Source organism: Cannabis sativa, chromosome 8 (genome assembly GCF_029168945.1).
Source record: "Cannabis sativa cultivar Pink pepper isolate KNU-18-1 chromosome 8, ASM2916894v1, whole genome shotgun sequence".
Classification (NCBI taxonomy): domain Eukaryota; kingdom Viridiplantae; phylum Streptophyta; class Magnoliopsida; order Rosales; family Cannabaceae; genus Cannabis; species Cannabis sativa.
Genome location: NC_083608.1, coordinates 35,383,197 through 35,399,810, shown reverse-complemented (window position 1 = coordinate 35,399,810; position 16,614 = coordinate 35,383,197). Strand labels below are relative to the sequence as shown.

Here is a 16,614-nt window from a genome sequence, read left to right as displayed (position 1 = left end):
GTCTAAGAATGGGCCTGGTTTGGCTGATATTGGGCTTTGGAAGTGCATACATCACTGGTCTGGAAATGTGGATAATAGCGGCAAAACTCTCTTAACATTTGTAATTGTTAAACATATCACCCTAATAAAAAAAAGTGGTGGCAAAAGTAAGTTATCTTACAATTTTGTTGCAGATGTATCATTTTAGTAGTTGAGTGCCAACTAAAAAATACGTGGCGACATATTATTTAACAGCATATTAAATAATTATTATTTATTCTATTTTTTTTTTATTAAAAATATACAAATTTGAATAGAAAGACTAAATTAGTTTTTCTTTAATCAAATAAATAAAAGTTTTTTCAAAGAAAAAATGAAAGTTTTTTTGTTTAATATGTGGTTCAATAATATGTCGCTACATGTTTCTGAGTTAACTCTTAACGAGTTTAGTTGGCACTTAAAAGCTAAAAAGGTATGACTTGCAATAAAATCGTAAGATAAAGTACTTTTGCTGCCATTTTTTATTAGGAACATATGTGTAACAATTACAAATGTTAAGAGGATGTTGCCGCAAATATCCCTTAAAATAATTAAACGATAATTATGCCATCAAATAAATAAATAAAAAATATTTTTTTTATGAAAGATAACTTAGTCATGTTAAAACATTCCAATTATCTTTACTAGTTACATAAACAAGATAAAATAATTTTAATTCTATTTTTAATTAGCAAACAACATCATGATTCAGATTGTTTGATCTTTTTATTATTTTTTATCATTTATTAATTACGATTCCAATTACAAATTAATAATGGAATTATTTTATCAATACACAAAAATAACAAAAAATTACTAAAATGCAGTTGTACAGAATTTTAAATATATTAGTTTTTTATAATTTTTAAGATTTTATTTACAAAAAATACGGTCTTTTAGTATTTTCATGTTATTTTTATATTCTACTCTTATTATTTTGTTGTTGGTTTTAAGTTATTTAAATATTATTTTTATATTGTTTGAATGTTATTTTTCTATTATTTTCATATAATTTTTTTCGTGTTATTTTATAAAATATCGTAAAAATATAAACATATATCTATTTTATATAAAATGTGGCTATGTAATGAATTTTTTGGTTTAACGGTATTTTTCTTAGCTTTCTACGTACAAAATATTATTTATTCATTTCATAATATTATTATATATATTAATAAATAAAAATTATGTAAATATTTTATATAAATAAATTTAAAATACATAAAATAACCATATTTTTTACTTTAGGGGAATTACCGCATATACTGTTTTTTAACTTTTTTTTTAAAAAAAAAATATACGGTTTGAGTTTCTAAAGTGGTTGCAGCGCTCGTTGCAATAGGGGTTTTATACGATTTTTTATTGCAATTTTGGTTGCAGCACTAATTGCAATAGGGGTTTCTATGTAGAATTCCGTGAAAATGCCAAAAAAAAAAAAAACTATTTTGAAGTGTAAAAATGAAAAAACCCCTTTACTTTATTAGTAACTTTGAAATTAAAAAAAAAAAATTATATCGATATTATATATAAAGAAATTTTAATTTAAATTTAAAATACTTAAAATATTATAGATATTTTTAACTATATTTTTTTAAAATTTTATTAGTTTAATTTTGAATTAAAATAAGAGATAATTCTACTCAATCGAGTACACAACTATAGCTATTCACTACGTGCGATGTCTCACTTGTGTTTTATTGTATATATAAAATACGTATGTATAGTTATGGGTGCACTCTTAATGGGTATCACCTATGGATGGGTAAAATTAGAAAATTTTAGTTTTTATGCTTAATTTTTCAATCTAATTAAAAAAATCTCTCATTTTTATATCATATGGGTTGAGATTGTTCCATCAGTAAAAAAAAAATTTTAAAAAAAGTTTTTTAGCAAGAAAAATAAGAAAAGAAAAATTTGAGTTTGAGTTAAATATTTTTGTATGGACATATTTTTGATATAATGTAAAAAAAGATATTTTTTAATATTTTTTTAATTAAGTAGTTAAATTAAGCATGGAATTTCAAATTTGTAATTTCATTATGCGTTATTAGATCAAAATTCGATGGTTTGATATTTTTAAAATTAATATTTATAATTAAATTTGTTTAGTAACCATGGTAATACCCATTACGAAGTGTTCCATATAGTTATATTTACAGGATATACCAATGTAACCGTAATAGCTAAAAAAATTCTCAAAGATCAAATTTTCAAATATTATTTAAAAATTAAAAAAAATACATTACTTAATTAAAAAAAATTAAACATATATATTACACTTAACATCCCTTAATTGAACTTAAATAAAAAAATGAATTAAACAGTACTTAACAGCAACCTAGTTTCTATTCTATATAAAGTGTGTCTATATAACTAAATTATTGGTTTATGAGAAATTCAGGGGTGACTTTTTATTTATATTTAATAAAATAATAAAATATTATTTATACATAATAAAATAATAAAATAAAAATAAAACAAATCCCATTTAAACTGATATTTGATATTTGAACTGATATTATTTATATATATACAATATTATATATTGTTCTCATGTAATATTATTTAAACTATAAATTTTCGCATCCTTCAATTTGAAAAGATTAATAAAGATTAGAAGCTATAAATTCAGTATTATTAATAAAGATGAATCTTTTTGTGGAGATAATGTTTCTACCAATGTCGAAAGTGAAGTCAACTAATATTGTTCTATGGCTGTTTACAAGCTTTCTTTCTTGACATTCAGATTGGCATGGCAATTGAACTATTCAAACATAAGAAGTCTTGTGGTATGTTGCCCAATGATGCAACTTATAATATACTGATCGATGTGAATAAACTTTTTGTTGCATAAAAATATTGATTGTCTCGACTCTTGATACACAATATATTTTTTATCAAAAATAAAAACCTAAAAACAAAAAAAGAGGATCAATGTGTGAAAATTTGGATGGATTGATGCTACTTCTATCATGCCTAAAAAGTTGTTAAAGTATGAATATGAAGTGGAATAAGATCATATGAAATTCATTTTGGGTTCCTTTAATTGAGATAGTTGTTTTTCGTCTACACTCAACTCAATACCAAAAAGTGTTGCTTCCTTTAATGAAAAATGATTTCATCTTCAGATCCGCTTGTGCTCTTATTTCCATGATGATTCGTGATGGGTTTTAATGGCTTTAGAATATAGATAGATATAAAATGTGCCTATATAATAGAATTTTTTGTTTATGAGAAATTATTGGTGCCCAATAATTTAAAAGCCTAAATTTTCTCTATTACTATCCTATTTTATATTCTTGTATGTATATCTCTCATTTTAATTTTCTAATTTTTTTTTATTAAAGTTAATTATTTTAAATAAATAAAAATCCATGATAAAAATCTAATTCCCAAATTTTCTCCATTACTATCCTATTTTGAATTTAATTAAAACCAACAAAATATATATACCTAATCTTGTACGTATATCTCTCATTTTTTCTAATTTTTTTTATTAAACTTAATTATTTTAAATAAATAAAAATTCATAATAAAAATCTAATTTCCAAATTTTCTCTATTGCTATACTATTTTGAATTTAATTAACAACAATAAAATATATGTACGTATATTTTTCATTTTTTTAATATAAATTTTCTATATACATATATATTTATACAAAAAAATAGAGATAAAAAATAGTAGTGAAGAGATCAAAAAAATTTCACATAAGCTTCAAACACACTCTAAAAAAAGTATCATTTATAATTCTATGTGTAACTAATTTATTTGTTTATTTGGATGATTTTAGTCTATATATCTCAAATTATACTTTTTAATTTTTATAATTCGGTTATAGCAAGTAAAAATATTTGGGTTGATGTAATCATAACAGTATATATATATATAGCTTTAGTTGAGCATGAATTGTCCATTTGATTTTGTTTTAAGTTTAGATTTTACAATTGTATTTGAATATATGTGGATCTTGAGTTTATCGGGTTAATTTGTTGAAAATATATGTTTACTGATTTGCTCAAAACAAATATACATAAACACATATATTTTGTTGAGTCTATCATGGAGTGCTATGAGATTGATGAGAGGCTTCAAGAGAAGAATGAGATTACGATGGCTGTTCAAGTTTCAAAAAAAAAAGTCAGAAGTGGCAACTTGCATTGTGAAGAAAGCTGGAAGCCCAACTGAGAAGAAAGTTGGCCCAAATCTAAATATAAGGTTATGATGTTATAGATGATATTAAGATAAATTTGGAGAGCATTGTTTTGTTATAATATTATTTGGAAGCTATCATATTTCTTATTTTTTTATATTCTTTCTTTCATATGTCCAGTTATATGCCTGCTACCCATATTCTTTATAATTTTATTATTATCGGCTCGAGTTAAGTATCCATAGTAAGTGTGTAGCATTATTATTTTTTAAATATATTTCAAGCTAATCTCCATTCTCCTCTTCTCTTTCTTCAAATTTTAAATTTGACTTTTCACTATTGATTTTTAAATAACCCCACACACTAATTAAAATTAGTTTTTAAACCATTTTAAATTATATGATTATTTATTGAATCTTTCTCAATTAAATTATAGAGCACCTAACATAAACGTAACTTTCTTCTAGTAAATATAAAAGTGTGATGATCTTTTTAAAAATAATAATTTGTGTAAATTTTCGTGATAATCATGAAATTGGCAAAAATAAGGGTATGTGGGCCGAGATGGATGATTGATGTGGGGGCTTGGGAAGGTAGAAGGTTGCTTCGTGTAGCCCAATAACTATAAGGGAATGAAGATTCTTAGTCACGCAATGCAATACATGGCAGTGACCAACACCAACCCACCATGACTATGACCATCATCTCTTCTCTTGCTGACGTGGCCACTTTGACGATATATAATAACGAGCCTAATCCTAAGAATATTGAATTTTATTTTTAATTAAAATAGTAAAAAAATTAGAATAAAAAATTATTTTTATTGTTATATTGTTTCAACTATACTTTATAATATTTGAATTTATCAAATATAAATTAATTTTATAAAATAATATTTTTTTTATTAAAATACTATTAAAAAAATTTAACAAAAAAGTTAGAAGTTCAGCTATTTTTTGTATGAGTGGAATTTATTTTTTTAAGTCTCAATTTTTATTTTAATTAAAAAGTGTGTTTATAATTAGTTATTAGGTTTTTTATAATTTTTATTAAAGTAAATAAATAGAGATATTAAATAACATCTATAACAATATTATCATAGGCGGACCCACATTGTAGCGAGGGGGGGCAGTCGCCCCCCCTGAAAAAAAAAATCGAGAAAAAAATGTATATGTATTTTAATTAGTTACAACATATATTTGTATTAAAAGATAATATTTATAGACATAATAGTAACCTTGGTGTAATGGTTAAGGTAGTTGGTAAATAGGTTAGAGGGTAAAGGTTCAAATCCCACTAACTACACTTTATATTTTTTTTTTAAATTTATTTACGCCCCCCCTCACTTTAAATTCTGGGTCCGCCACTGAATATTATGCATCACAATAATGCTAAATACTACAAAGCATCTCTCATATAATAATAACGAAACAATTTAATTGGTCTGACTAATTTAATTATTTTAGTATAATAAAAAAATAAGAATTTTGAAAAAAATTATATCACTATCTAATAATATTAAATTATGTTATTTTAAGTACCCTTTAATATTTTTTTTTTTCATAATAATAATAATAATAATAATCCATTATTTTTTACTTTCTTTTCTTCCTTCCCCGAACCCTTCCAATCACTCTCTCTCCTCTTTTCTTCTATGTTCCCCATTATGCCCACCCCAAAACACTTCCAGAATCCTTTTCTACTATTCCATCACTTTTTAATATGTTTACTTTGAAAATTGCTAAAAGGCACCGTCTAGTACCCTCTTTTGTGTTATATCGCTATTGATGTAATTAAGTAGTGCCAGTGGATCTTTTAAAACATTAAAAAATAACTTTTAGAAAATATCGCTAGCGAACCAATTGTATAACGCCGCTTATAAAAGATGCTGGACACCACTAATGCCCAATAACAATACTTTATTACTTTAGGGCAAGAGTAGGTGGATCCTATTTTTTTATTTTTTTTTTTTTTTATATTTAAATAAAAATATTTTAAGGTAACAACATGGTGTTCATGAGAAGCCACGATTGCTTAAATTTATCAAGCATTACTACGAGACATTAATGTGCCTAATATTATTATGAAATGATATTTTATAATTAGTTAACTTTAATCTCTAACCTAATAAAATAAAATAAATAGAGTCAATATTAAGTTACACCAATAATAATTTTAAATTTTAAAAAGTAGGAGTATTCATAAAATAGCCGATCTAATTTAATCCGAACGACTCAAATCAATTCAATCCGCACTTGTTCGGATTGAAAAATATAAATTTGCACTTGTGTGGATTGGATATTGATTGACATGTAAAAGTAACCGATCAAATCTATTCCACATATATTTATTTAAAAAAATTAAAAAAAAATATATACAAATAACATTTTAATATAACAAAAATAGAAATTCAAAAGTCTAATACATATAATACAATTATATTTCAAAACTTGATAGATCACATGTATATTTTATTCTTATATATAATTTTTTTTTTCTACATACAATTTAAAATGTAATTAAACATTTCTTTATAGAGACATTTTTTTTTCCTTTGAATTTGTTATTTTATTTATTTTAATTTGTTGTTGGAGAGATAAAATAACAATAATTTATTTTAGTTTATTGCTAGTTATGTGAAAAAAAATATATAAATATTAAAAATTAACCAACTTAAAATAACCGATCAAATGCGTACTTTTGCGGATTGGATTAGATTTGAGCTATTGTATGGATTGGATTGGATTCCAAAAATAAAATTAGGCGTTTGGTTGGGAGGAATGAAAATATAGGAATAGGAATGGGAATGAGAATAGGAATAGGAATAGAATGGAATAAAATTTAAAATATATAAAAAAATTGATAAAAAAAATTATTAATTTTTTTTTCTTATTACATTGGAATGGTCATTCATTTCTTTTTAAAATGGAATAGCCATTCCACCAAAATAGTGGAAAGAGCATTCTATTGGAATACCATTCCAATACTTTAAAATGCAACCAAACAAAGGAATGGAATGAAAATTGTTTTCTTTCCATTCCATTCCATTTCATTACCTCTAACCAAACGCCACCTAATGCGAATCGGATGTACTATGAGTAAAATAATGTGGATTAAATTAAATGAACACCCTATTATAAAAATACTAGACAACATGAGTGCTCAAAGAGAATTGCTAAAAGGTACCCTTGGTATTTAATACCTTCTTCGGTATTATACTGCTATTAGTATAATTAAGTACCAAATCACATACAATTTAAAAAAATAATATTTAAAAAATATCACTAGCACTCAAACACTACTATGCCTAATAGCAATGTTTGTGCCCAAAGCATTTCTCATATCTGTATTTGAAAAGTCAAAACTTTTGAAACACGTCCCACTTTTTCAACAGCATCTTGATAATTTTTGTAGGATAAATTTTAATTACACGCATATTACTCTAATTACTAAAATTTTATTATAATATATAATAATATAAATATCCCACGAACGGGGTTATGAACATAGGTAAATTATAACTCAGTATTTTTTAACTCAAAATATGACCACCACAATGTGTTTCATATTTTTTTTTAAGGCATGAGAAATTGGTTGTAATTTGAAATATAATTTTCAAATAATAAATTAATTTAAAAAGGTGTACATCTTATCATTCTATTTTTATTTCTTAATCTCTTTTTATTTTATTTTCATATAAATATAAATGTTTTTGGAATTTAAAACGGTTGAATTGTATTTTATATGGACTCTGAGTTCTATGGTTGTTGAGACCCTGTGACAATGTTTGATATGTTTCTTGTGTTGTTCTTGATGATGAGTGGTACTACGAACGATGCAGTGGAGGAAATTGTGAATATGGCAAGCCAACTGGCGGTGGAAACTGAAGAGGACTGGGAAGTAAATGAGGAGGAGGCGAAGGTTTTCTTGGAGAAGACGGTTGTGGGAAAAGTGATATCCAGGAAACCAATGAACGGTAAGCTTTTCCATTCTATTTTCTCAAGGATGTGGAAGAATATTGGGGAATGGAGGGTTAAAGTTATTGAGGAAGCACATATGGCTACTTATGTCCGCATTTCCTTTGACTCGAAGGAGGATGCCCGGTTAATTCTTGACAAACAGCCATGGTTGTTCAATGGGGGAATTTTGCTGCTGGAAGAATGGCCATTGTCTGATCGATGGCAAGACGCGGGATTGAACAGGGTAGTTTGTTGGGTGAAAATGAAGGGCTTTGTTCTTAAGTCTTTTACACTGAATAATGTCAAACGCTTGGCACAACTAGCTGGTGATGTTCTGGAAATTAAGTGGAGTGATCCGCAACAGGCGTTTATGAATGGTTATGTTAGAGTGAAGATCGGCTTTCCCCTTAACAAAAGTGTGTTTGTGGGACGATTTGTCCCTGCAGGGACGTCTAAGAGTTGGGTCCAGTTGAAATTTGAACGGTTGCCAATGTTATGTTTTAATTGTGGATTTTGGGGACATGAACAGGCTGATTGCAAGGAGTTACCAGCTATGGAGGACATTGGGGAAGGACACAAGGTACTGAAATATGGATATTGGCTCAAAGATGAACACCCAACACCTAACTGCATTGATGCTCATAAACAAAATGCCATTAAGATGATATCTGAAGCTGGAAAGAACAGTGGGGTGGATTATGGTTTGAATGAGAAGGCAGCTGCCACCGCCATTCAGGCGGAAATCGGCCAGACCAGGGGTACGGTGATGGTGTCTCACGAACAGGGGAGTGAGGTGGGAAGAGTTAGTGGGGTTGTTGCTCCCGCCTTTGGTGGGAAAGCAGTTGGAAATTTAAATGATGGACAAAACACAACTGGGCCGGATTCTTCATTAGGCCCAATTGATTGCCCATTAGTGCCATGTGATGCTTTGGAGGCCCAAGTTTTAAAAAGTAACACACATATGACTAACAGTGGCCCAACCACTTATGCTCGGACAGCTGGAGGTGAAGTGTCAAATGAAATATATCTTTCTGCATCTCGTACAGAAGTAAGGGGGAATGGAAGTGAGGATGAGGGTGAAGGGGATCAGAAAAAACGAAAAGGGGGTGCTGGGTTTGTCGTGACTGAGTCTAATGAAGGGAATGGAAAGAAAAATAAAGGCAAAGAAATTCTTAGTTGCCCTTCAACTTCGAATTTGGATGACAAACTCCCATTATTCCCTTCTCTCGTTACCGAAGCACATAAAGGAAGGAAGGGTGTCTCTCATGGACAGAGGAGGAAAATTTCTATCAAGAATCGGGCACGCCATGTTAATAGAGAAAAGGCCGAGATGGGGCACTCTTCTTCAGAGCAAATGGTGGAAGGGATTCATGGTTTTATGGTGGCGGGAGGCTCCCAGGATGGCACTTTTGTATTTGGAGCAGCTACAGAGCCAACCAATGAGGCACGAGACACTACTATTACATCTCCAGAGGTGAGTATTTCTACAGAAATTGATTTCTCATCTCATGATTCTGAAATTGAAGCGGCGAGTCTTGCTATGCAAGGCCGCCGAACACAATGAAACTCTTAAGTTGGAATGTCCAAGGAATTGGGAATCCTTGGACATTACGTGCTCTCCAATCCCACATTCGGGATCATGACCCGAGTATTATCTTTTTAGCGGAGAGTAAATTAACTAGAGTTCAAGCGGAAAGACTTTGTTCGGTCTTGCGGGTAGGAGAGAAATTTTGGTCTGTTGACAGAATTGGTCTTAGTGGTGGGTTATTATTGTTATGGAAGGATGATATTAATATTCGGATTGATTCAAGTTCCCCTGGTCATATTCTTGTGGAAGTTGCGGGGAAGGATTTTTTGCCCTGGACGTTAACTTGTTTCTATGGACATCCGGAGGCAAGTCAGAGGAAGTTCTCGTGGGAGCTTTTACGGAATCTCAAGGCTGGAATACATGGTGCGTGGTTATGTATTGGTGATTTTAATGAAATTGTTAGTCTTGCTGAGAAAATAGGTGGAAGGACGAGAAGTGCTACGGCGATGGAAGATTTTAAGGAAGTCATTGATGATTGTGGATTGATAGATTTTTGCTCGGTGAAATCGGAACTTACTTGGTGTAATGAGCATGAATCTAATCAAGTTATGGAAAGATTAGATAGGGGTTTATGCAATGAGGAATGGTTGAGTTGTTTTGAGGGAGCGGATATTCGAGTTTTGGATTGGTGGGAATCGGATCATAGGCCGCTATTAGTTGATTTACCTATAGCTGTGGAGCGTGAACGATGTGGGCAGACCAAAAGGAAAACTAGATTTCATTTTGAGGAAGCATGGTGTGATGATGATGAGTGTAAAGACATAGTCCTTAATGAATGGCATGATGGTACTTTTGGAGGCCATTCTAGGAGTTTTAGAAGGAAAACACTTCAACTTGGGAGAACTTTGAAAGAATGGAATAAGAAGAAGAAGATGTTGCTGAATGAGAAGATTGGGAAGCTTAAAAAAACTCTGGCGGAATTGTCATCTCGGCAGGAGTTGGGTACATGGGCTGAGGTCAAAACTGTGGAAAAACAATTGAATGGGGCTTTAGAAAAAGATGAGCAATATTGGCGACAAAGGAGTAGAGCCTTATGGTTAAAATGGGGGGACTCTAACACGAAATATTTTCATCATAAGGCGTCTAGGAGGAAGAAAAAGAATGAAATAAAGGGTTTGTTGGATAATATGGGGGTGTGGCAAAGTGATATTACCTTGGTTGTGCAAGTGGTGGAGGAATACTTTTCTTCTCTCTTTCAAGCCGCTCCGGTTAATGATGATAGTACTTCTCTTGTGTTGGCAGCAGTACAGCCGAAAGTTACCAATGAGATGAATGATCTATTGTTAGCCGAATTTGAGGAGGAGGACATTGTGCGTGCTGTCAAAGAAATGAACCCGACAAAAGCGCCGGGGGCTGATGGATTGCCGGCACTTTTTTATCATAAATTCTGGAATACTCTTAAGGATGAGATTGTTATGATGTGCCTTCGGTGTCTTAATGAAGGGGCTGATTTTAGTTGTCTCAATGATACTATTATTGCCATGATTCCAAAAGTTGATAAACCTGAACGAGTAGCGGAGTTTAGACCAATTAGTCTTTGCAATGTTATCTATAAGATAATTTCCAAATGCTTAGCTAATCGGTTACGAGTTTCCTTGGATGGGGTGATTTCAGACTCACAAAGTGCTTTTGTTAAAGGAAGATTGATCCATGATAACGCTATTATTGGGTATGAAGGTTTGCATTGTATGAGGAAAAACCGGTTTCAAAATGGAAGGAAGTTGGCGCTTAAACTGGATATGGCAAAAGCATATGATCGGGTGGAATGGCGATTCTTAGAGATGATGATGATTCGGCTGGGGTACCACAGACATTGGGTGGAAAAAATTATGAAATGTGTTACTTCAGTCAGCTTTTCGTTTCTTCTTAATGGAGAAGTAAGGGGGAGAGTGAGACCTGAACGGGGATTACGCCAAGGAGATCCTTTATCTCCATTCCTGTTTCTGTATTGTGCTGAGGCTTTCTCTAGCTTAATCCAGGCCGAGGAAGGTCAGGGAAGGATCCAAGGTATTCGGTTTGGAAGAAATGACCTCTTTATTTCGCATTTGTTCTTCGCGGATGATAGCTTGGTTTTCTTTGATGCTACAAGGGATGGTTGTCAACGGTTCAAGGACTTGCTAGATCACTATATGATTGCTTCGGGCCAACTTGTTAATTATAGTAAGTCTGAGATTTGTTTTGGCAAGAATGTTGATGAGGACGAGCGAAGTCAGTTGGCTGATTTTTTGGGGGTTCGACAGGTTATTTCTCATGGGAAATACTTGGGTCTTCCCTCTTTTGTGGGCAGAAATAAAAAAGAGCTGAGTGATATGATTAAGAATAAGGTGTGGGCAAAGATGAAGGGGTGGAAAGCATCTATGTTCTCTATGGCGGGTAAGGAAGTTCTTATAAAGGCGATTGTTCAAGCGATACCGACTTACACAATGAGTTGTTTCAGGCTAACTAAAGGGACAATATCTAATCTTCATAGGATGGCTGCACGGTTTTGGTGGGGGTCCTCTGAAAAAGATAAGAAGATTCATTGGTGTAAATGGGAACAATTATGCAAGCCTAAGGACAAAGGAGGAATGGGCTTTCGGGATTTGGGAATGTTCAATCAAGCGTTGTTGGCAAAGCAAATATGGCGCTGTATTCGGTATCCTAACGCTCTTTGTAGTCGTGTCCTTAAAGCTTCGTATTTTCCTAATAGTTCGGTTTTGGAGGCTAAATGTGGCACACATGCTTCATTTGTTTGGCGAAGTTTAGTATGGGGCAAGAAATTAATCCTAAAGGGTTATAGATGGAGGGTTGGCGATGGGAGTAATATTCGCATTTTGGAGGATCCATGGCTGCCTAGGCCGGTCACCTTCAAGATATATGATAAGCCGCCCTTACCAGAGCAACTTAGGGTGGTAGATTTGAAATTGGGGGATGGTACTTGGGATGAAGATTTCATTAAAGCTGTGTTTAATCAAGAGGATGCGGAAATGATTCTTACACTTCCTAATGTGGGATGGGACACGGCTGACAAAATCCTATGGCACTACACTAAAAATGGTGAGTACTCAGTCAAGAGTGGTTATCGAATGGCAAGTGATTTGAAACAAGAACGGCAACAATCAGATGATCGCCTTGCTGTCCAATGGTGGCGGAAACTGTGGCGTTTGAAAATTCCACCAAAAATTAAGGTGTTTGTGTGGAAATTGGCTCATGCTTGGCTGCCCACTTCTGCTGTTTTATCCCAACGTCATGTCTCCAATAGTGATCGGTGTGTGAGATGCTCTCAACAGCTGCCTGAAACTTTATTCCATGCTCTATGGGAATGCAAGATGAGTAGAATTTGTTGGAAACTTTGTGATTTTCATCAAGAAATCAAACGCCAAGGAAATGAGGATGTGCTCGCTTTTTTAATGCGGCTGGGTACTATTTTGAGTAAGGAAAAGTTTGAATTGTTTCTTGTTATTACTTGGAATATGTGGAATAGTCGGAATGCGGTTATTCATGGTGGTTTTGTACCACAACCGGTTGAAATGGTGGAGTGGAGCCACAAGTTGCTTGCTGATTTTCAGGGGGAAAAATGCAGCAGCAGCAGTGCAGCAAGAAGGGAACACAGCTGCTGGAAGATGCCGACTTCTGGTGTGGTGACAGTGAACGTAGATGCTGGTGTGAAGACTGGTGCGGGCTGTTCTGGTCTGGGATGTGTGATGCGCGATGAGACGGGCCAAGTTCTCTATGCCTCGGCCACGGTTTTGCCCAGGGAGCAGTCTCCATTGCACCTTGAGCTCTTGGCTATTTTGAGGGGGATACAAGCGGGATTGCAGAGGCGTATACCGAGGTTTAGCATTGAATCGGACTGTTTGGAAGCTATTAAACTAATCCAAAAAAAGGAAGATGGCTGCCGAGATGTTGATTGCTTGCTAGATCAAATTAGAGGTTTGTTGTCTCATGATTGTGTGATTGGTATCTCATTTGTATTTCGTGAGGCCAATAAAGTTGCTCATGTATTAGCCAATTATGCTTTGGTTCACAAAGCTAGTGCCATGTGGATTGGGGTGAATCCCCCTTGTGCTCATCAAGCTATCTTGCTTGATTTGCCTAATCCTGTTTAGTGTTGTTTAATGTAATCCCTTTCAAAAAAAAAAAAAAAAGAATTGTATTTTATATGTGGGACCCTAATATTGGGTTCCACCGACTTATATTTGAGATTTCAGTTGATCTGTTCTTTTATTTTTGAATTTCTAGTTCTTCTACGTAATGGTTATGTCTATTGCGTTTTTTGGGATTTATAATTTTTTTTTTATGAATGTAAGTTTATATATTGTAAAGAACTTTTTTATGAAATAACATAGATATACGCACATAATATAAATTAAACTAGAGACTAAAGATTATATTTGTGATAAACAGTTTTAATTTTATACGATCCATCATGGTTGAATTTGAATTTACTGATTAACTCTAGTATGTGAACTGTTACACAAATTTTTTACTCATGTCTCATGTATATCTTTTTGTGAGTGAAAATTTAGCACTCATATGTTTATACTATTCATCCAAAAAAAAATTTCTACTTTTTTTAACTTGGAATTTTCTATCCATTTTTATTATTTCATATAATATAAAAAAAAAAATATAAAAAGTCAGAATCATTTTGGGTCACTCTCACGTGTCATCCATACGACATATTCAGAATCTTCATATTAGCCAAAGGAACGGCCAAGATCGATTTAGAAAGTCTTTGGTTTGACTGAGCAAAACCTCCATAAATATCACAAACTTCTAAGTTCCATTTCCCCTTCCCTCTTACAAAAAAAGAGTGAAATTTTCAGAGATTTCTCCGATTCAGAATTGCATTTCATCTTTCCCTTCTCTCTCTCTATATATATATTATAATTATATATATACATACAAACACATATATAGTTGGCCACGAGTGAAACCATGCATAACCCATCCGAATGGATGCAATTCTACAACCCAAACTTCTCCGGTGGTAGCAGCAGTCAAGGGCCAACCACCACCACCAATCTATTCCCCGATAATCGAGTTTCCGATTCCACAGTAGTAGTCACAACAGCCGCCGCCTCAACTGACCTAGTCGGCTCCGGAAGCTCAAGCCCCACAGCGGCGGCTGCGGCTGCGGCTGGAGCCAACCGTTTCAGTCCCGAAGGTGGCCGAGTTTCCAAACCAGTACGACGTCGTTCCAGGGCTTCACGAAGAACCCCAACGACGCTTCTCAACACCGACACCACAAACTTCCGAGCCATGGTCCAACAATTCACCGGTGGTCCCACCGCCCCCTTCGCCAACTCCGGGGCCCACCCTGGTGGTCCGGGTTTCGTTTTCGGTCTTGGCGGCGGTGGTACCCGTCAAAACTTTGTAAACCCTAGTGCAGGCATGGTCCCAGCTTTGGCCGGTTACAATTACCATCCTCAGCCGCCGCCGCAGCCGCAGCCGCCGACGCAGAATCTTTATCAGCAGCAGTACCCGTTCTCACTGAGCACCGGCGCCGGGGACGATGCGTTTGTTCAGAGACTGAACTCTGGTAGTAGACCAATGATGGGTCACACTAATAACATGGGTGTGAGCACAGAGGATTTTCTGATGGCGGGAGTATCGGGCTCCCAAGTGGCGGGTGCTGGGCCGCCGAGGCCTTCTTTGAATTCAGGGAACGAGAATCGGAGTAACAATTTCATGTTTTGATGACAAATTAATTTGAAGAAGAAGAAGAAGAAGGGAAAGAGGACATTGCAAGGTTAGGAAAGTTAGGTGAAAATGAAGACTTTTAGTATCATATTAGAAAAGTAGAGACCACTACACTGACCCCTCGTCTAGTTAGGTTAGGGAAGAGAATTCTTGGCCAATGTATATATTATTATATAATAATAATATGATATAATATGTACTACGTCTCTTTTAGTTAACCTGCAACACCAAACTATATACCTGCAGCACCTCCTCTTCTTGCTAGGTCTTCTTCATCATCATTGTCGATCGATCCATCTATCTCTACAACGTTTTTTTCTCACCATTTTTAACTTTCTTTCTTTGTTTTATTAGGCTCTTCTTCTTGTTCAATTACTTTTTTTTTTTCTTTTTCATTAATTTAATTTGTACTTTTTCTACTTTTGTTATTATTATATACTTAATTAGAAGAAGAGTATGCATGTGCATCACTCCTTGTTAATTTTACTTCTTTTGAGGCATGCAGCAATGTATTTTCTTTTTCCCCTATTTACATATATAAATATATATATATATATATATGTATATAGGTGATGATCAAAAGCTCTCAGCTTGAAATATGTGTGCATCTATATGTGTTTGTTGTTTTTCTATTTGTGTCTAATTAAATATAACGATCAAGTTGGCACAAGTGAAAGAAACAAAAAGTAGTGTCAAAGTGTGAAATAGAAAAAATATATTCTAACTCTAATATATTCAATGTCCAATATAGACAGTGTATATATTTATATATAGTTGCGGATTGTATTATATTATCCAATGCTGATAATAAGACATTTTTCTTTATTCACAAAATCATCAATTTTAATCGTTTCTTTGGGTCTATTGATTGCAAAATAACGAAAGGCTTTAACTTGAGATAATATATACTAAGCTCATTAATTAACCTATATAGGGATCATGTTAACAATAAATTATCAAATATATGTCCCCACTTCCAAACTCAAAATATAAATTAATTTATTCATCATTATAAGTATAAAAAGATGTGAGAAATTAAGGGTTGACATTCACTATATATAATATGTATTCTTTATCTTAATTTATGGAACTTCAATGAAGTATAGTTAATTAGGATGTAAAATTGTAGATAAATTAGTGTGAAAAGTATATTAAATTTATGGGTGACTACTCTTTTATTTATTTATTTATTTTTTTTGAGCAACTCTTTT

The 16,614-nt window shown here is 32.7% G+C and overlaps 1 protein-coding gene across 1 annotated transcript; it reads left to right on the top strand.

Moving 5' to 3' along the window:
* The first annotated feature begins 14,408 nt into the window (after positions 1–14,408).
* LOC115700918 (VQ motif-containing protein 22-like) lies at positions 14,409–15,889 on the top strand. The gene has a single exon (XM_030628592.2). It carries the CDS (start codon positions 14,639–14,641, stop codon positions 15,398–15,400), a length of 762 nt encoding a protein of 253 aa, XP_030484452.2. The 5' UTR covers positions 14,409–14,638; the 3' UTR covers positions 15,401–15,889.
* Positions 15,890–16,614: the final 725 nt, after the last annotated feature.

Bases quoted from the DNA above. Each gene is read 5' to 3' on its own strand.
- LOC115700918 (XM_030628592.2), top strand. From the start codon at position 14,639: ATGCATAACCCATCCGAATGGATGCAATTCTACAACCCAAACTTCTCC.